The sequence below is a fragment of the Drosophila willistoni genome, assembly GCF_018902025.1.
Source record: "Drosophila willistoni isolate 14030-0811.24 chromosome 2R unlocalized genomic scaffold, UCI_dwil_1.1 Seg167, whole genome shotgun sequence".
In the NCBI taxonomy this organism is placed as follows: Eukaryota; Metazoa; Arthropoda; class Insecta; order Diptera; family Drosophilidae; genus Drosophila; species Drosophila willistoni.
In genome coordinates, this window is record NW_025814050.1 from 20,830,954 (window position 1) to 20,844,758 (window position 13,805).

At 35.6% G+C, this 13,805-nt stretch overlaps 1 protein-coding gene across 2 annotated transcripts in view; it reads left to right on the plus strand.

The window, feature by feature from the left end:
• The window catches only part of LOC6642018 (POU domain protein 2), a 31,384-nt gene extending 18,163 nt beyond the window's left edge, over nucleotides 1-13,221 (plus strand). The window contains exons 1-3 of one of the 2 annotated variants that reach the window (XM_002065503.4): nucleotides 3,458-3,853; nucleotides 6,292-6,348; nucleotides 11,427-13,208. In XM_002065503.4, coding sequence (XP_002065539.1) covers nucleotides 3,712-3,853; nucleotides 6,292-6,348; nucleotides 11,427-12,799 — 1,572 coding nt within the window. In that variant the 5' untranslated portion in view covers nucleotides 3,458-3,711 and the 3' untranslated portion in view covers nucleotides 12,800-13,208. Of the gene's footprint in view, nucleotides 1-3,457; nucleotides 3,854-6,291; nucleotides 6,349-11,426 lie in introns of those variants that run through there. The other variant, XM_023175819.2, reaches the window with a different exon arrangement.
• The last annotated feature ends 584 nt before the right edge of the window (nucleotides 13,222-13,805 follow it).

Below are 13,805 nucleotides of genomic sequence, written 5' to 3' on the forward strand. Positions count from 1 at the left end.
GGCGGTTTATTGATTTTCGTTAGAAACTCACTGCAAGTTTTTGGCGCGAAATTTCATGATGAATTTTTTTAGCAAAGAGTTGAAATTTTTCAAACGTTTTTATTTAAAAAAGTTTGTAATTCAGTTGCTTATCCTTCATAAATTTTAAAAGAAAATAACAATGGAGAATGTAATTTAAATATTAAAATTAAACATTAAACATTTAGAACAGTCCTCGAATAAATAATTTCTTTTCAGTTTCATTTCAAATATTCAAATATGAATGCATTTACCTAATTATAAATCTTAATAGTTTTGTATTTAATTCTAGTTACTTCTCTCCTCCGACTTTCCTTAAGAATTTGACAAATCTTTACTCTAAATTTTGCTACATTTTCCACTTGAACTTTTCAATTTCCTTTGCATTTGCCAACATATTAAAGTATCTTGGTTGTCTTTTATTTTTGGCATAACATTTAAGGACCCCATTTTAGTCGCTTTTCTCCCATTCCTTCTTTTTGCTTCGTTTGTTTCTCACCCCGAAAAATAAATATAAAAACCCAAAAACTACTCTCGTCTCGTCGTATTTGCTTAACGCAAATTGGTATGTCATTTTAATGCGTTGCAACAAAAATTTCACCCAGAGCAACTCAGAAACGGACATCGGACATCATTGTCCTCTGTGGTCCTTCTGCTTTTGCCTTCTGTCTGTTTTCGTCATGCAAAGTGTCTGTGTATGTCCTGGATGGGTGTACTGAATGTCCTGTGCGGGGGTTGCCAGCAACAATTTTCCGATGCTGCCAAGCGTTTATTTTCTTGATTAATTTGCAATGCCCAAGAAAAGTTTCCCCCTTTGTATATACATATGCGTATTTACATGCCGTGTATGTACGAGTGTTTGTGTGGGTGTGTGTGTGTGTGTGTGCCTTCTGTGTGTGTGTGTGTGTGTGCGTTGAAGTTCGAGTCCTGTTCTGCTTTTGGCAAATAATCAAATTGCCTAGACACCGACCGCCCTGTTAGTGTTTATCTTTTGTCTACGCCAGTGACAAGTTTAATCAGACAGCGCAGGACCCAAACTAAACCAAAGTGAAGGAAGTGAAGTCAAAAAGGATAACTATTGAAATTAGTTGGCAACTTGTTTCCCTGACAAGAAATCCAGTTGTGTTGTCGAGGAGTCAAAGTCAGAGACGGGGAAATTTCCTCTTATTGATTTCTGCTTAAATCATTTTGGCACTTTAATGTAGACATATAAACCATTTTGATAGAGGGTGGCCCGCAAAATCGTCTGCCAAGAAAAAGCATTAATTTTGCAATTTTAATTAAAACGTTGTACGTTTTCCAGAACAGCAACAGAGAGAGAGAGAGAGAGAGAGAGAGAGAGTGGGCGTAAAGGGAAAAACGGAAATGAAAACCAGGCGCATAAGAATTTTCTTATCCTTTGGAAAAAAAATACTTTCCAAACAAAGAGAAGCCAAACTTAAGAGGACAAAGTGCAGCAGCAGTCGCCCAACACTCTCATAATCATAAAATGTCACCACACACACACACTCACACATACTTTATATACATATATACAGAGGGTGTCTGGGTATATATGTGCATAAATTCCTTTTGCCATTTTTAGTAGTAAGAAACAACAACTGCACTTGTTGTTGTAATTACTCTGCCCTTTCTTCACCTCATTCACCCACTTCAACTCTCAGTTCAGTGCACTGTCCGCTGTTGTCTCCCATATGAATGAGCTTTCTTCTGTGTGATGTGGGTGTTTGCTCAAGTCTGTGTGTGCTTATATTAATCACATCACAAAATGTTCAGATTTGGAGTAAAATATACAGAAGATGAAGGGTTTTAGGGAAATCATCAAAATGCAAGTAATATGTAAAGGACAGTAGGTAGTAGGTGCTATATACAGGAGATATATATATATATATGGGTTCTCGATTGGTTGATCTATTAAATTAACTGCAGGCAGTGTATCTGCTTGACTCTAATCAACTACATTTATTTCTTCAAATTCTTCTAATTCATGTGAAGTTATCGCAACCAAAGAAATTAATGCATTGACACACTTTTAAAAAACTATATTTTAGAATTATCTTCTTTTTATCTTTTCCCTTGTTGATAACTAACAATGTACAAGGTATTCGTGAAAGTATGTAAAATCAAATATTTCTTTATGGAAAACTGATTAAGTTTTTTAGATCATTAATTGTGGCAGAGTCGGAGATAGAACAAAAATTGGCAAGTCCTACAATCAGAAAACGAATTCTCAAAGATTCATAATACTAACATGAAAAAAGTAACATAAAATAGGTACATAAGTCCCATATTATTGAGATGGGGTTTTTATAGGTCTAATGATAAGAAAGGTCGTTGTAGACAGGAAGAATACGTATTCGAAATTTCAGCTTTGAAAATTTTTCAAAGTATATGGAAATAGTTTTATATGAAGAAAATTTTAAAGCCATAAGTTTGTAAAATTTTACTAACTTTGTTATATTTTGTACACATATTTTCTATAAACGAATCTTAAATGGATATTTACGAGATATTTAGTCAAATTTGTTTATAGAAATTGGGAATTAAAACTTAATTGAGAATTAAAACTATTTCAATAAGTCGTAGTCTACTTATATGTAACTCTAAGAGTTCCCACTACTAAATACTGTTTTCTATGCTACATCAGAGGGAGTCATAATTACCTATAAAGAAACCTGAAAATCAGCCCCAAAATGCCATATTTCTCTATGTATGTGTGTACCTTTATTACCATGCACACATATTTGTATGCAGCATTATGATTTCACTACAAATGCAACAAAAATGTGAACCAAAGAGAAAAAATATTCCTCTGATGGCAACTGCGCAGCAATAAAGTGCATATATAATGCCCCCGGTATATGGGATATATGGGAATAGGCCACACCCATTTCGACTCGAAACTCAATTTCCTTACCAATATCACATCTCGGGCACCTACTACAACTACAACTACTATGCTAATGCCTAAGGACAAGGACAAAATTGTATTGTGAGGGGAAAGTGCATAAATGGAGTAAAAGTTCTTCCATCTGATCAGAATGCAGGCACACAAATACGACTCACTCGTACCCATACAGATGCAAACTACATACGTTCCACAGTTGTCGGGGTTGAATTTGAGAGAAGAACTTTGAGTTTTGAGTGAGACAAACAACGAACGGTAAGGAAATGGGAAAAACTAACAACAATTGCTGCAAATCATAAACCAAAAAAGAAAAAAGAGTCGAAAAAGGAACCAGAGTGTGAGTGAGATTGTGTGTGTTTGTGTGTGAGTTCAAAAGGGGGAGAACGAGCAAACGTTAAAGTAGGAAACAGAAGGAGAGAATGAGAGAGAGACACACACACACACACACACACACATAGAGTCAGTCAGTCACAGTCATCGTCGTGCACATAACGGTTTGCATTGCAATCGTTTTTACCTCGAGCTGTCAGTTGCATTCGGCTAACGAAGCAAGAAGGTCGTCGGGTTTGTGCCTTGAGCGATGAAAATACATAGTTAAGAACCCAAAAGAGACAAAGACGAAAACGAAAAAGGAAAAGAAAGAAAGAAAGGAAAACCGTGTTCCGTCTTCCAAGTGTTTGCTCATTCATCGTGTTAGTGGTTTAATGCAATTGCGGACTTTGTGTGCGTGCAAGAGGAACAATTTTTGGCTATAATATAATTTAATTATCGGATTGTTATTGAAAATGATGGTGCTACAGCAACAACAACAACAACGTCTTTGGGATGCAAACTCAAAGGCAACAACAACTACTGACACTGAAACAGTCGAATCAGTGAAAGCAACAACAACAACAATAAAAGCGGAAAAAGCCTTGGACCATCCACGTAAGTTTCTATCTAGAGTTGTCAGGTGCTTAAATCAGCAAACTTGTTACATTTAGGGTAGACAGAGCGCACGAAAATGTAGATTTTTCACCAAAAAAATACTAAAACATGAAATGGAGAAAAGATTATTTTCAATTTCCTGACAATAATTAAACTTGTAAGGTTTTTCCTTACGGGTCGAGCCTGAGTGTTCAGAATCTTAAAATCTATAAATAGATAGAAATTTATCGGAGAATTTAAAGATACATATTTATCTACCTGGATTAAGCTTCTATCATTACTATTATTGAAAAGAATGATCAGAATTTATATCGTAAAAATTCAATTTTGAAAATGACTTTGGAAAAAAACTTAATAAGTCAACATAATAAGAATTTTACGGAAAATTAGTTAAAGTTTGATTAAAAGTTTATTAAAAGTGATCTTGGGATCAAATAACATTGTAAAGAAAGTATATTGTGATTGAAATATTTTGATTTATGAATAGTATTTATATTTTTTAAATACAGAATATACAATATTTTACATAATGGAGCCATTTTTAATAGAGTACGAAATTCGAATCCTTTTCATGAATCTTATATAAGATTTGTGACATTTGATCAATTGAAGAAAAAAGTTGTTATACGACGTGATCCAATTGTTATATGATTCGTGTACCTGTTCAACTATTTGAATTGGTTTCACTTTTTTCAAACTTGTCCTTTTTGCCAACAAAGGCCGACGATGATGATGAGGATGATTACCCACGCCCACACATTAGGCACAGAACTGGAATACATTCCTCTATGTACTTTGTGCCAGAGGCATAGAAAATTTCCCTATCAGATGTATCTTAGATACAATTTCATGGCATTTGGCAATAGTTTGAATGTCCTGCTGATGCTGCTCTACGTTTCTTCCCTTTGGGCAGATGTCTTGTCTTGTCCTTTTTTTGTGTTTTGTCCCGAATTTGAATGTATCCCATAGAGAATGAGCGTGTGATCATATATTGGGCTGCCTTTCTTTAGTTTTCTTGTATGTATTCTGTTTACATTTGCATCCTGGAAAAAAAGTGTCCTTTTTTACCTGACCCTGGCATTTGAATATGCAAAAAACCAATTTCATTTTTTTACAAGGAAAAGAAATTATGAACGGAGGGTGTAAACGTTTCCTTCATGGCTGTCTCTGACCACAAAAGGCAAATTTCGTGTAATTGGTTTCAAGACAAAGATGATGGGATGTGGACTTGGTTTTATAAAATGAAAGGACGATGAAATGCCCCAACACTTGTCACCTTTTTGTTTTTTTTCGTTTGCTGGGGGACTGTTTGCCTGCCTAATACCAGTTGTAATCTTCCTCATACTTTTCCCATTTATACCAAAACCAACCACAAAGAGTGGTCCTTTTGGGCACAGTGGTTGGGGTGGTGAGAGTAATCTGTATATTTATATTGTGCTGGACATTATGCACAAGGATTCCCTCTACAATATATTGTCGTAAAAATATGTTACTTCTGCTTTTTTGTTGTGTCCGTGTGTGTTGTCCTGCAGCTAAAGAGGATACTACTTTGCTTACGCCCCGTGGGAGCTATAAATTTAATATCTACTTTGCAAAACAAAAAACCAAATGGCATCAACAAAAAAGAGATGAAGAGAAAAGCCAAATACACACACAATAAGTAAATGGCAGGAGGGCGAAAAGTTGTTTGCTGTTTTTATGTGTCAGGATTCTGTGGCCAACTTTGGGAATTTTTTCATATAAAAAAGTGATATTGATGGGGCAAAAGGTGTGAATTTGCGCATTGCAACATCAAGCAAATAATTTTTGTAAAAAAATTTACCGAGTATTTCTGATTAAATCTATTAAATTCTATGTAAAGGATTAAAGCAAAATATCATCAATACGCAAATACCTTAACAGGATTCGTTTATTCTTCAAAAATGTTGTGTTATTAGAACTAGTTGAGAATTATTGGACATTTCGACCACAAAATAAACAATTTCTGAATACATATATACATTTATGTATATGTTTTGTTCCTGGTAATGATTTTGGTCTATAAGAATTGTTGGCATTACTCAGCAAATGGCATTTTTAAGAGGAAATTTTACAAGCACTTGAAATGACTTGAACAGAAACATTTTTGCATGTTACTTATTATAAAGAGACAGAGAAAGAGACGAATGAAGTAGTATAAAAAGTAAATACTAATGGACATTTTACGAGCCAGGCAACCAAAACCAACAACCATCAGGGGGGAGACTCAAAGCAGACAGATAAAAGTGTCAGAGACAGTGACCAAAAGCTTTCCCAAAAAAATAAAGGACACTCTGCAAAATTCTGTTGACGACCAGAACGTGTCATTTGCATTCGATGCGATATTCTTGAAAATCATCAACAAAAAAAAAAACTTTAGCTGACCACAAATAATTTGTTTCTTTCAATTTTCTTTACAGTTTTGCGACACATGTCCAATTCACCAACTCCGCCATCACCTCTGCGATCTGTATCAGGTAAATACATACATACGTTTTCCATCTAACTTTAATCCTTTGCCATCATTCAGTTGGCATGTCCTCATCAGTGTCTCGTGGTTGGAACGTGGGCTACTTCATACTTTGTAGCGCAGAAAAAATTGATTACTCACACGAGCTATACACACAGACATACAAGCACATATGTATTTATTGATGGCAAAAGGAAATTTGTATTTTATAGTTTTCCTTTCATTTCTATATTTTTTGCGCAACAACCCCAACTCTAGGTGCTGGATGAGTTGTTGTGCGTGTCTAGAGTTTTGGGCTTGGCTTAGGTAGAAATACTTATAGAGGTGCTGCCATTTAGGGAAGAAGAGGGAACCTTTTTCCACCGCACGTGACTGAAGTGCGTCTAGAACTGCATCCAACAGCATATTGCAGGCAAATGCATTTCAATAACTTTAAAAACGAGTAGAAATATGAACTCTAGCTAAATATGTGGCGAAAGATCCTTGTGTCCTTATGTTTATGTCTATTAGTCTTAAATAAGAGCTGGCCACATAGTAGACTTTACTATCAAAACGTCGGGGTCACCTTTGCAGCGTGGATGAACTGAATTCAGTCCAATTTCAGGTACTAAGTTATGCAAGTGAAAAATACTTAAAATCTGTTACTTTTAATGAAGAAAACAATTCATTCAGTAACTCGGGGTATCCATTTCTACACAAATTTTGTTTGTGTGTTCTTTTGGTGTAAAGCTCAGAAAAACTTAACCCTTAATCAAAAAGCAAACAAACAATAAACACTTTATAAATTGATTCACAAAAAAAAAAAAAAAAAAACTGCGATCCCAGTAAAACGCCCATCGTAACGCCTTCACCAATAGCAAACGAAAAAAAAACTGAAGGCACCCAATCAAAAAAACCGCCGATTATAATATCAATCAACAGGCTGGCTTCCTGTTTCTCCTCACACTCACTTTTTTTTGGTGTGCCATCTCTCAAATTACCCCTTTTGCGTCAGCAACTACTACAATTAGCTTCACGCAACCTAATCCCGCCGAACTACAATTTGAATAACCCAAGGGAATGGGTGAAGAGTCAACAAGTGAGAAAGGCTTTGTGAATAAAAAACGAGACGACAACCCTTCAATTTTCACACCTCAATGCTATTCAAATGATATGGTAAATAGTTCAAAGAGGGGGAATCAACAGTTGTTTTTTATGAACCCTTTTTTGTGTTGGTTTGGTTCGGTTGGATTGGATTGGGTATGTTTAGAGAAGGGCTGGTTGTGTTGTGACACATTTGAATATGTGCACCCATGAGTCTTTCGATAACATTGTGTAAACCAATAAAAATGCATAATTTAATTGATGGCAACCCTGTTAATTTGTCGCGTATTTAAATCGAAAGACAACAACAAAAGGTGAGGGGTGAGCCAGCCTGTGAGCCATTGAGGAGTGGTTGCCTTATGCATGTTTTTGCATAGATTAGTTGCACATTGTTAGGGGTTAGGGGTATCTGTAGGGGATGGCTAAACGAATCGAATGGAATGGTTGATGGTTGTATGGGGTCGTTATATAATTGCTGGCAATCATTTAAATGCGCAAAAACCCAAACGAGACAGAGACAAGGGCACAACAGCATTTTGCATTTTGACAAATTTGTGTATTGTTTGTGTGTTAGAGAGTGTTTGTGTTGGCAATAGCAGAGAGGGTCAGGACCAGGGGTCAAAAGTGCATGAAACCTTAGATATTCAGCAATGATCCAGGGTTGTTTTGCATTTCATTATTATGCGAGGGTGAACTGCAAACTGAGTGCGTGGGTGAAATGCAACAATAGAGCAAAATGGTAAATTTTAAGTGTATAGATACAGAATTTCACAAATTTTTGGGGAAAAATAATAGATACCTATAAATATGTAGATAGATAACATTTCTTCTTATATATTATGCTAATGATACAACCAAATATTTGAGTCTCAGCCTTAGGAAAAACTTTTCATCAAAACGTCGGGGTCACCATACACTAATATAAGAATTCTAGTTGGGAAACGAAAAAAGCATGTTCTTGATGTAAACTTTTGCATCATTTTGGTCTTAATAATATGATTTACACCTAGACCTCGCTTTGCGTTGGGGATACGTTCCAAAAAAACACGACGCAAAGTGAAACGACGCAAAGTGAATTAAGATTTTCTATAGGCAACCATGGAAAGATCAAAGATAGGTTCCCGGGCTATGAAAATACTAATTTCTAGAAAGAAAAATTGAACAAAGTAAACATTTAAAAACAAAAATGTTATTCCATTCATTCATTAAAAAAAAACTGCTTCTATTAAATCAAAATAACCTAATAAAATATTTGATCTTTATGAGTTTTTAGTGGCTTCGTTCACCAAAAATTCGTCCAGAGTTTGGTGAATAGCTTTTTTTTGTAAATTTAAATAAATTTCTTGGTAGCAGTTGATAAAACTTCTGTCATTGTCAGGATCGTTTTTTATCAAAATTCTCCATTGCTTCGTCAATCAAGCCCATCGCTTTTGAAATTTGTTTGGAGGTTAAACACTGTTCCACGAACATTTCTACTAAACCGTCCCCGAGTTTTGATAGCAAGACGCAATTATAAACAGAAGTGGGTAAGCTAGATGTCAATGTTGAAAAACGTGAAACTGCCAAAATTCAAAGGCAATGTTGGTAAAAGTTGATATTGGTGTTGCCACAATGGCTGATTTAGAAAAAAAAAGCTAAACACTCGAACTCACAACAACGCAACAACGAGAATATAACGCACAGTAAAAATTAGTACTAATAAAGCAGCGACGCAACTTCGAAAAAACGCAAAACGAAACGACGCAAAGCGGGGTCTAGGTGTACTTAAATTTTTCTGAAATATATGTATTCTCATATAATATTCTTTTACTTTTATATATGTAGGTGGTTTTATATGAATGGTTTTTTCTTAATTTTTAACCTAATAGAAATAAGAATGAATACATAGCAACAAATTTCTACCATAAATTTCAGTGTCATTAAGAATTCTTTTGCCAATGTTTGTTAGATTTTACTTTGTGATATTTCTCATATGTATAATTGGATTGAGAGATTTGTTCTCTCCTTCTATCTCTCCCTTTTCTGCTTGATAGTTTATAGTTAAATATGCATTTGTCTAGCCACCCCTAAATAAGGCATTTACCATACGAATTCTGAAAAAGGAGTGGCAAAAATTTTACCAAAATCGAAAATAACAAGAGAGACATTCGAACACTTCACATTTGTCAGTAGTGCAAAAACACAATTCACACATTGCCCATTGTGCAGAAACAAGCCAACAGCCAGGACATCTGCTCTCCTCCAGGCAAAGAGACAGAGCAAACTAGAGAGAGAGAGTGAGAGAGAGAGAGAGAGAGAAAGACAAAACGCAGCATAGTGTCCTATCGCAGCATCCCATCACCTGGTTTGGGTCCATGCACTGCAGGCGCATTGAGTTACAATGGTTTTCTAGTTCTGGAACCTGGGGTAACTTGCTCCTGCAGCTTCTTGACTTTATTTCTCTTTTTCTGTCCTGGTTTTATTCCATGCAACAATGTAGCCTTACCACCTCCTTGTACCCCTTTCTGAGCGTTTATCCAATAGCAAGTTGCTTTCAAATCCTCAACTCGTGCATTCCAAATTGTCCTAACCGATTGTAACGAATTGTTTCCCTTTCTGAGGGTTGCTACGACTTTTACATTTTTTTAAAGTCCGGGGTTGGGAGGGGTGCATCATGCAAACCCCTAGCTGGTTTTGGTTTTTTTAGTTTTTCCTTTTCTTTTTTTTTTTTGGTTTGCTAATTATATTATATGGCGATTTCTGTTGTGTAAGTCATCATAAAAACAGCTGCCCACATGAAAACCATTTCAAAATAACTTTTCACAGAGACTAACAAAGCAGGAACTTACAACACCCGCATTAGAAAAAAAGGATCGACTCCTTTAATCCCTCCGACCAAAGCCAAATGTCTAAAGAAGACAGACGAGTAAAATTAGAAGTAGAAAAAAATGAAAAGCCGCTTAAAACTATCAATTAATTAAATCGCTTTAAAGCCTTTAACTTTGGACATGCTTTCCGAATAAAAAGTTAAACACTTAATTTGATTCAAAGGGAAACTCAAAATTATTCACATTAAATTTTGCAAACGTTTTTCAACTAGTTTGATTCATTTCCTGTATGCGTTCCATTTAATTTATTAATTGTTCAATTATTATTACTCACCATATTGATTTTATAAAGATCATATTCCTTCTGACGGAAGTTCTCAAATAAAAACCATAGAAAATCAATAAGAAAACAAAAGGAAATTCAATAATAGTATATGTTTTTTTTTTTCTAAAACACAATATGAAAAATTATGAAATACGAGATGCTTTTGAAAAACAAAAGACTCGAAAAGAAAGCTTCCTCATTCCTTGTTTGGCTATTTTTCAATTATTATGCATGATTGAGTTTTGAACATGCTCATAGACATAGGCCGGGTTGGGGGTGAGTGGGTGGTTGGTTGAATGGATGGGTAAATGATGTGTATACGATGGGATGGGGCAAGTGAAAACATGGCCACAAAAGGCCAAAACCCTTCCGCTTGAGCGTCTATCAGAAAGTTAACCACAGGACAAGACAGGACACAACAAAAAAAAAAACTGGTAAAGAAATGAGCAGGGCCATTCAATTGGAAGATTGAATAAAATTTGCCTTAAAAAGAGTCGAGAGAACAAAACAGTGATAAATGTGCAAATACCCTGGGAAACAAAAAAAATTATATAACTTAACTTTTATATATAGGAAAATTAAGTTACCTCGAAACTAATTCTAGATTCAGCATTGCAATTTTCCATGTCTGTCTTAGAAAAATTTTTAATTCTAGTAATTTGCCTTAGTAAAACTCTTTTACTTATACTTTGCTGCCATTCAGTATACCCTGTGAAAAGAAGTGCTTGGTTTTTTTATTTTTGTCAAATTATGCTAGTCGCAGGCTACTTGAACTTCATTGGCTTGGAAAATTGAAAAGCAAAATATCTATACAACGATTTTTTTTTATTAATAGTTAAACTTTTTTCCGTCTTTTTCTTTAACCCACAGATTGCGGCAAAAGCTATGAGGAAGAGGAACTGTTGGATGATTGTGAAATGCCGCAAAATTTGAGTAGCAAACGAAAGGCTAGACCCGCTGAGCATGAAATCACTGAGCAAAATCAAGTCTTAAATCTAGCCCCGCCGATGAAGAAGCAAAAGGCCGCCAATGATCATGAAGTACAGTCATCGACGCCAAGTGCAGCAGCAGCTTTAGTTGGTGGCATGATGGATGTACAGTCACCATTGTTGCACAATGCCATGCCCAATTTTGCACCCGAAGAAATGCATCATGCCCTGCAAATGCAAATACAAAACTACATAGAGATGGTCCGTCAATTGGCGCCCGATTCGTTTCCACATCCCCAATTGGCCACACAATTTCTGTTGCAGAATTCGTTGCAAGCTTTGGTACAGTTTCAGGCACTGCAACAGCAAATCAAACAACAGCCACAACACCAACAAGCAGAACCACACTACTCCACGCCATTGACCAAGTCGCCACGCCGCAGTCCTTCACTTAGTCCAGTGCCAAGAAGTAGAGCGAGTGTGGGACAAGATGAGCAGCGAACACCGCCAAATAGTTTGGTTCAGAATCTGAGTAACTCTGGTCTAATGACACCGAATACCCCAAGTATGCAACAGTTGCATTCCCATCAGGGTCAGAGCACTCCAAAGCCCACGGGCCTAACTGTTGCCTCAATGGCATCGATGGCCAAATTGGAGCAATCGCCCGAAGAGACCACCGATCTGGAGGAACTGGAACAGTTCGCCAAAACCTTCAAGCAGCGGCGCATTAAACTTGGCTTCACCCAAGGCGATGTGGGCTTGGCCATGGGAAAACTCTATGGCAATGACTTCTCACAGACCACCATATCCCGTTTCGAGGCATTGAACTTGAGTTTTAAGAACATGTGCAAACTGAAACCTTTGCTCCAGAAATGGCTCGAAGATGCCGACACTAGTGTGGCCAAGTCGGGAGGCGGTGTCTTCAATATCAACACAATGACCAGTACACTGAGCAGCACACCCGAAAGTATTCTCGGACGACGCCGCAAGAAACGCACTTCGATTGAGACCACAGTGCGTTCCACTTTGGAACAAGCTTTCATGGTGAACTGTAAACCCACCTCGGAGGAGATCAATCAATTGTCGGAACGCCTTCATATGGACAAGGAGGTGGTTCGTGTCTGGTTCTGCAATCGTCGACAGAAAGAGAAACGCATTAATCCCTCCCTCGATCTGGACAGTCCAACGGGCACTCCACTGAGTAGTCATAGTTTTGGTTATCCCACACCTCAGGCCCTTAATATGTCGGCGCATGTTCATCTAGAAGCCGGTTCCGGTTCACTCTGCGGCAGTTCCATTAGTTCCGGCGAATGAATCAATCGCTGCATCAATTGATCTTGTATATAATTCCAATATTACACTCCATATCCGCAACATTCCCCCCTCCAGAATAGGAAACCAACCAAAACTAAAGTAGAAATCTAGGCGTATCAGCAAATATTTGAAGAAAATCCATTACGAATTTATGAATACATATTTATATCCGTATTATTAGAAAGAGTTCCTCCTAATTCTATAAATGTACGTATTTTAGATGTTGTATGATCATCAGCCAGTAGCTCATTATGCCAATCCGATTCATAAATATGTATAATTTTAGAATACATATTAAATATTTATATGTATATTCAATATATGAAACTATTATGTGTATACAGATATTGTTGTACGATGTCCAAATTGTAAATTGATCTTAATACTTAGATCTAATTATTATAAAATACAAAACAAAAAGACAAACTAAAAATCCAAAAAACAAAACAAAAAGTTTAATAAAAATGATTATTTCCAAAAAAAAAATTTAAAAACTGAAGTTTTTTCGTTCATTAATTAATTCTTTTGAAAATTATTTTAATTAAATACATTTAGGTATGAGGAAAATGTAGATAGTTTAAAACGTTTTCTATCCGATGATTATTTAAATGAAAAAAATTCAAAATTTTTAATTGAAATATTACTTTTTCCATAATTTAACTTTCTAGGAATCTAAAAATCTAAGATCTTTGAGTGTCTATAATAGAATTTTAGGAATTTACAAACGATTTTACAGTTTTCTAAACAAAGTCATATTTGATATTCGGAAATTGAAAACATTAATGATAACTCTTTATTTAAAAAATTTCGACATTCCTTTTTTTATTGTCTTCAAATAGGTTTGATCGGTAATAGTTAGATAAATGGATTATACATTATAAATTTAAATTAATTTATAATAACATGAGGAAGAAAAGTATAAGAAACTCAATTAAATTTCGAATTAAAAAGAATTCATTTTCAATATACCCAAAAAAATTTTGTCACAAGTTTTTAACACATTTAA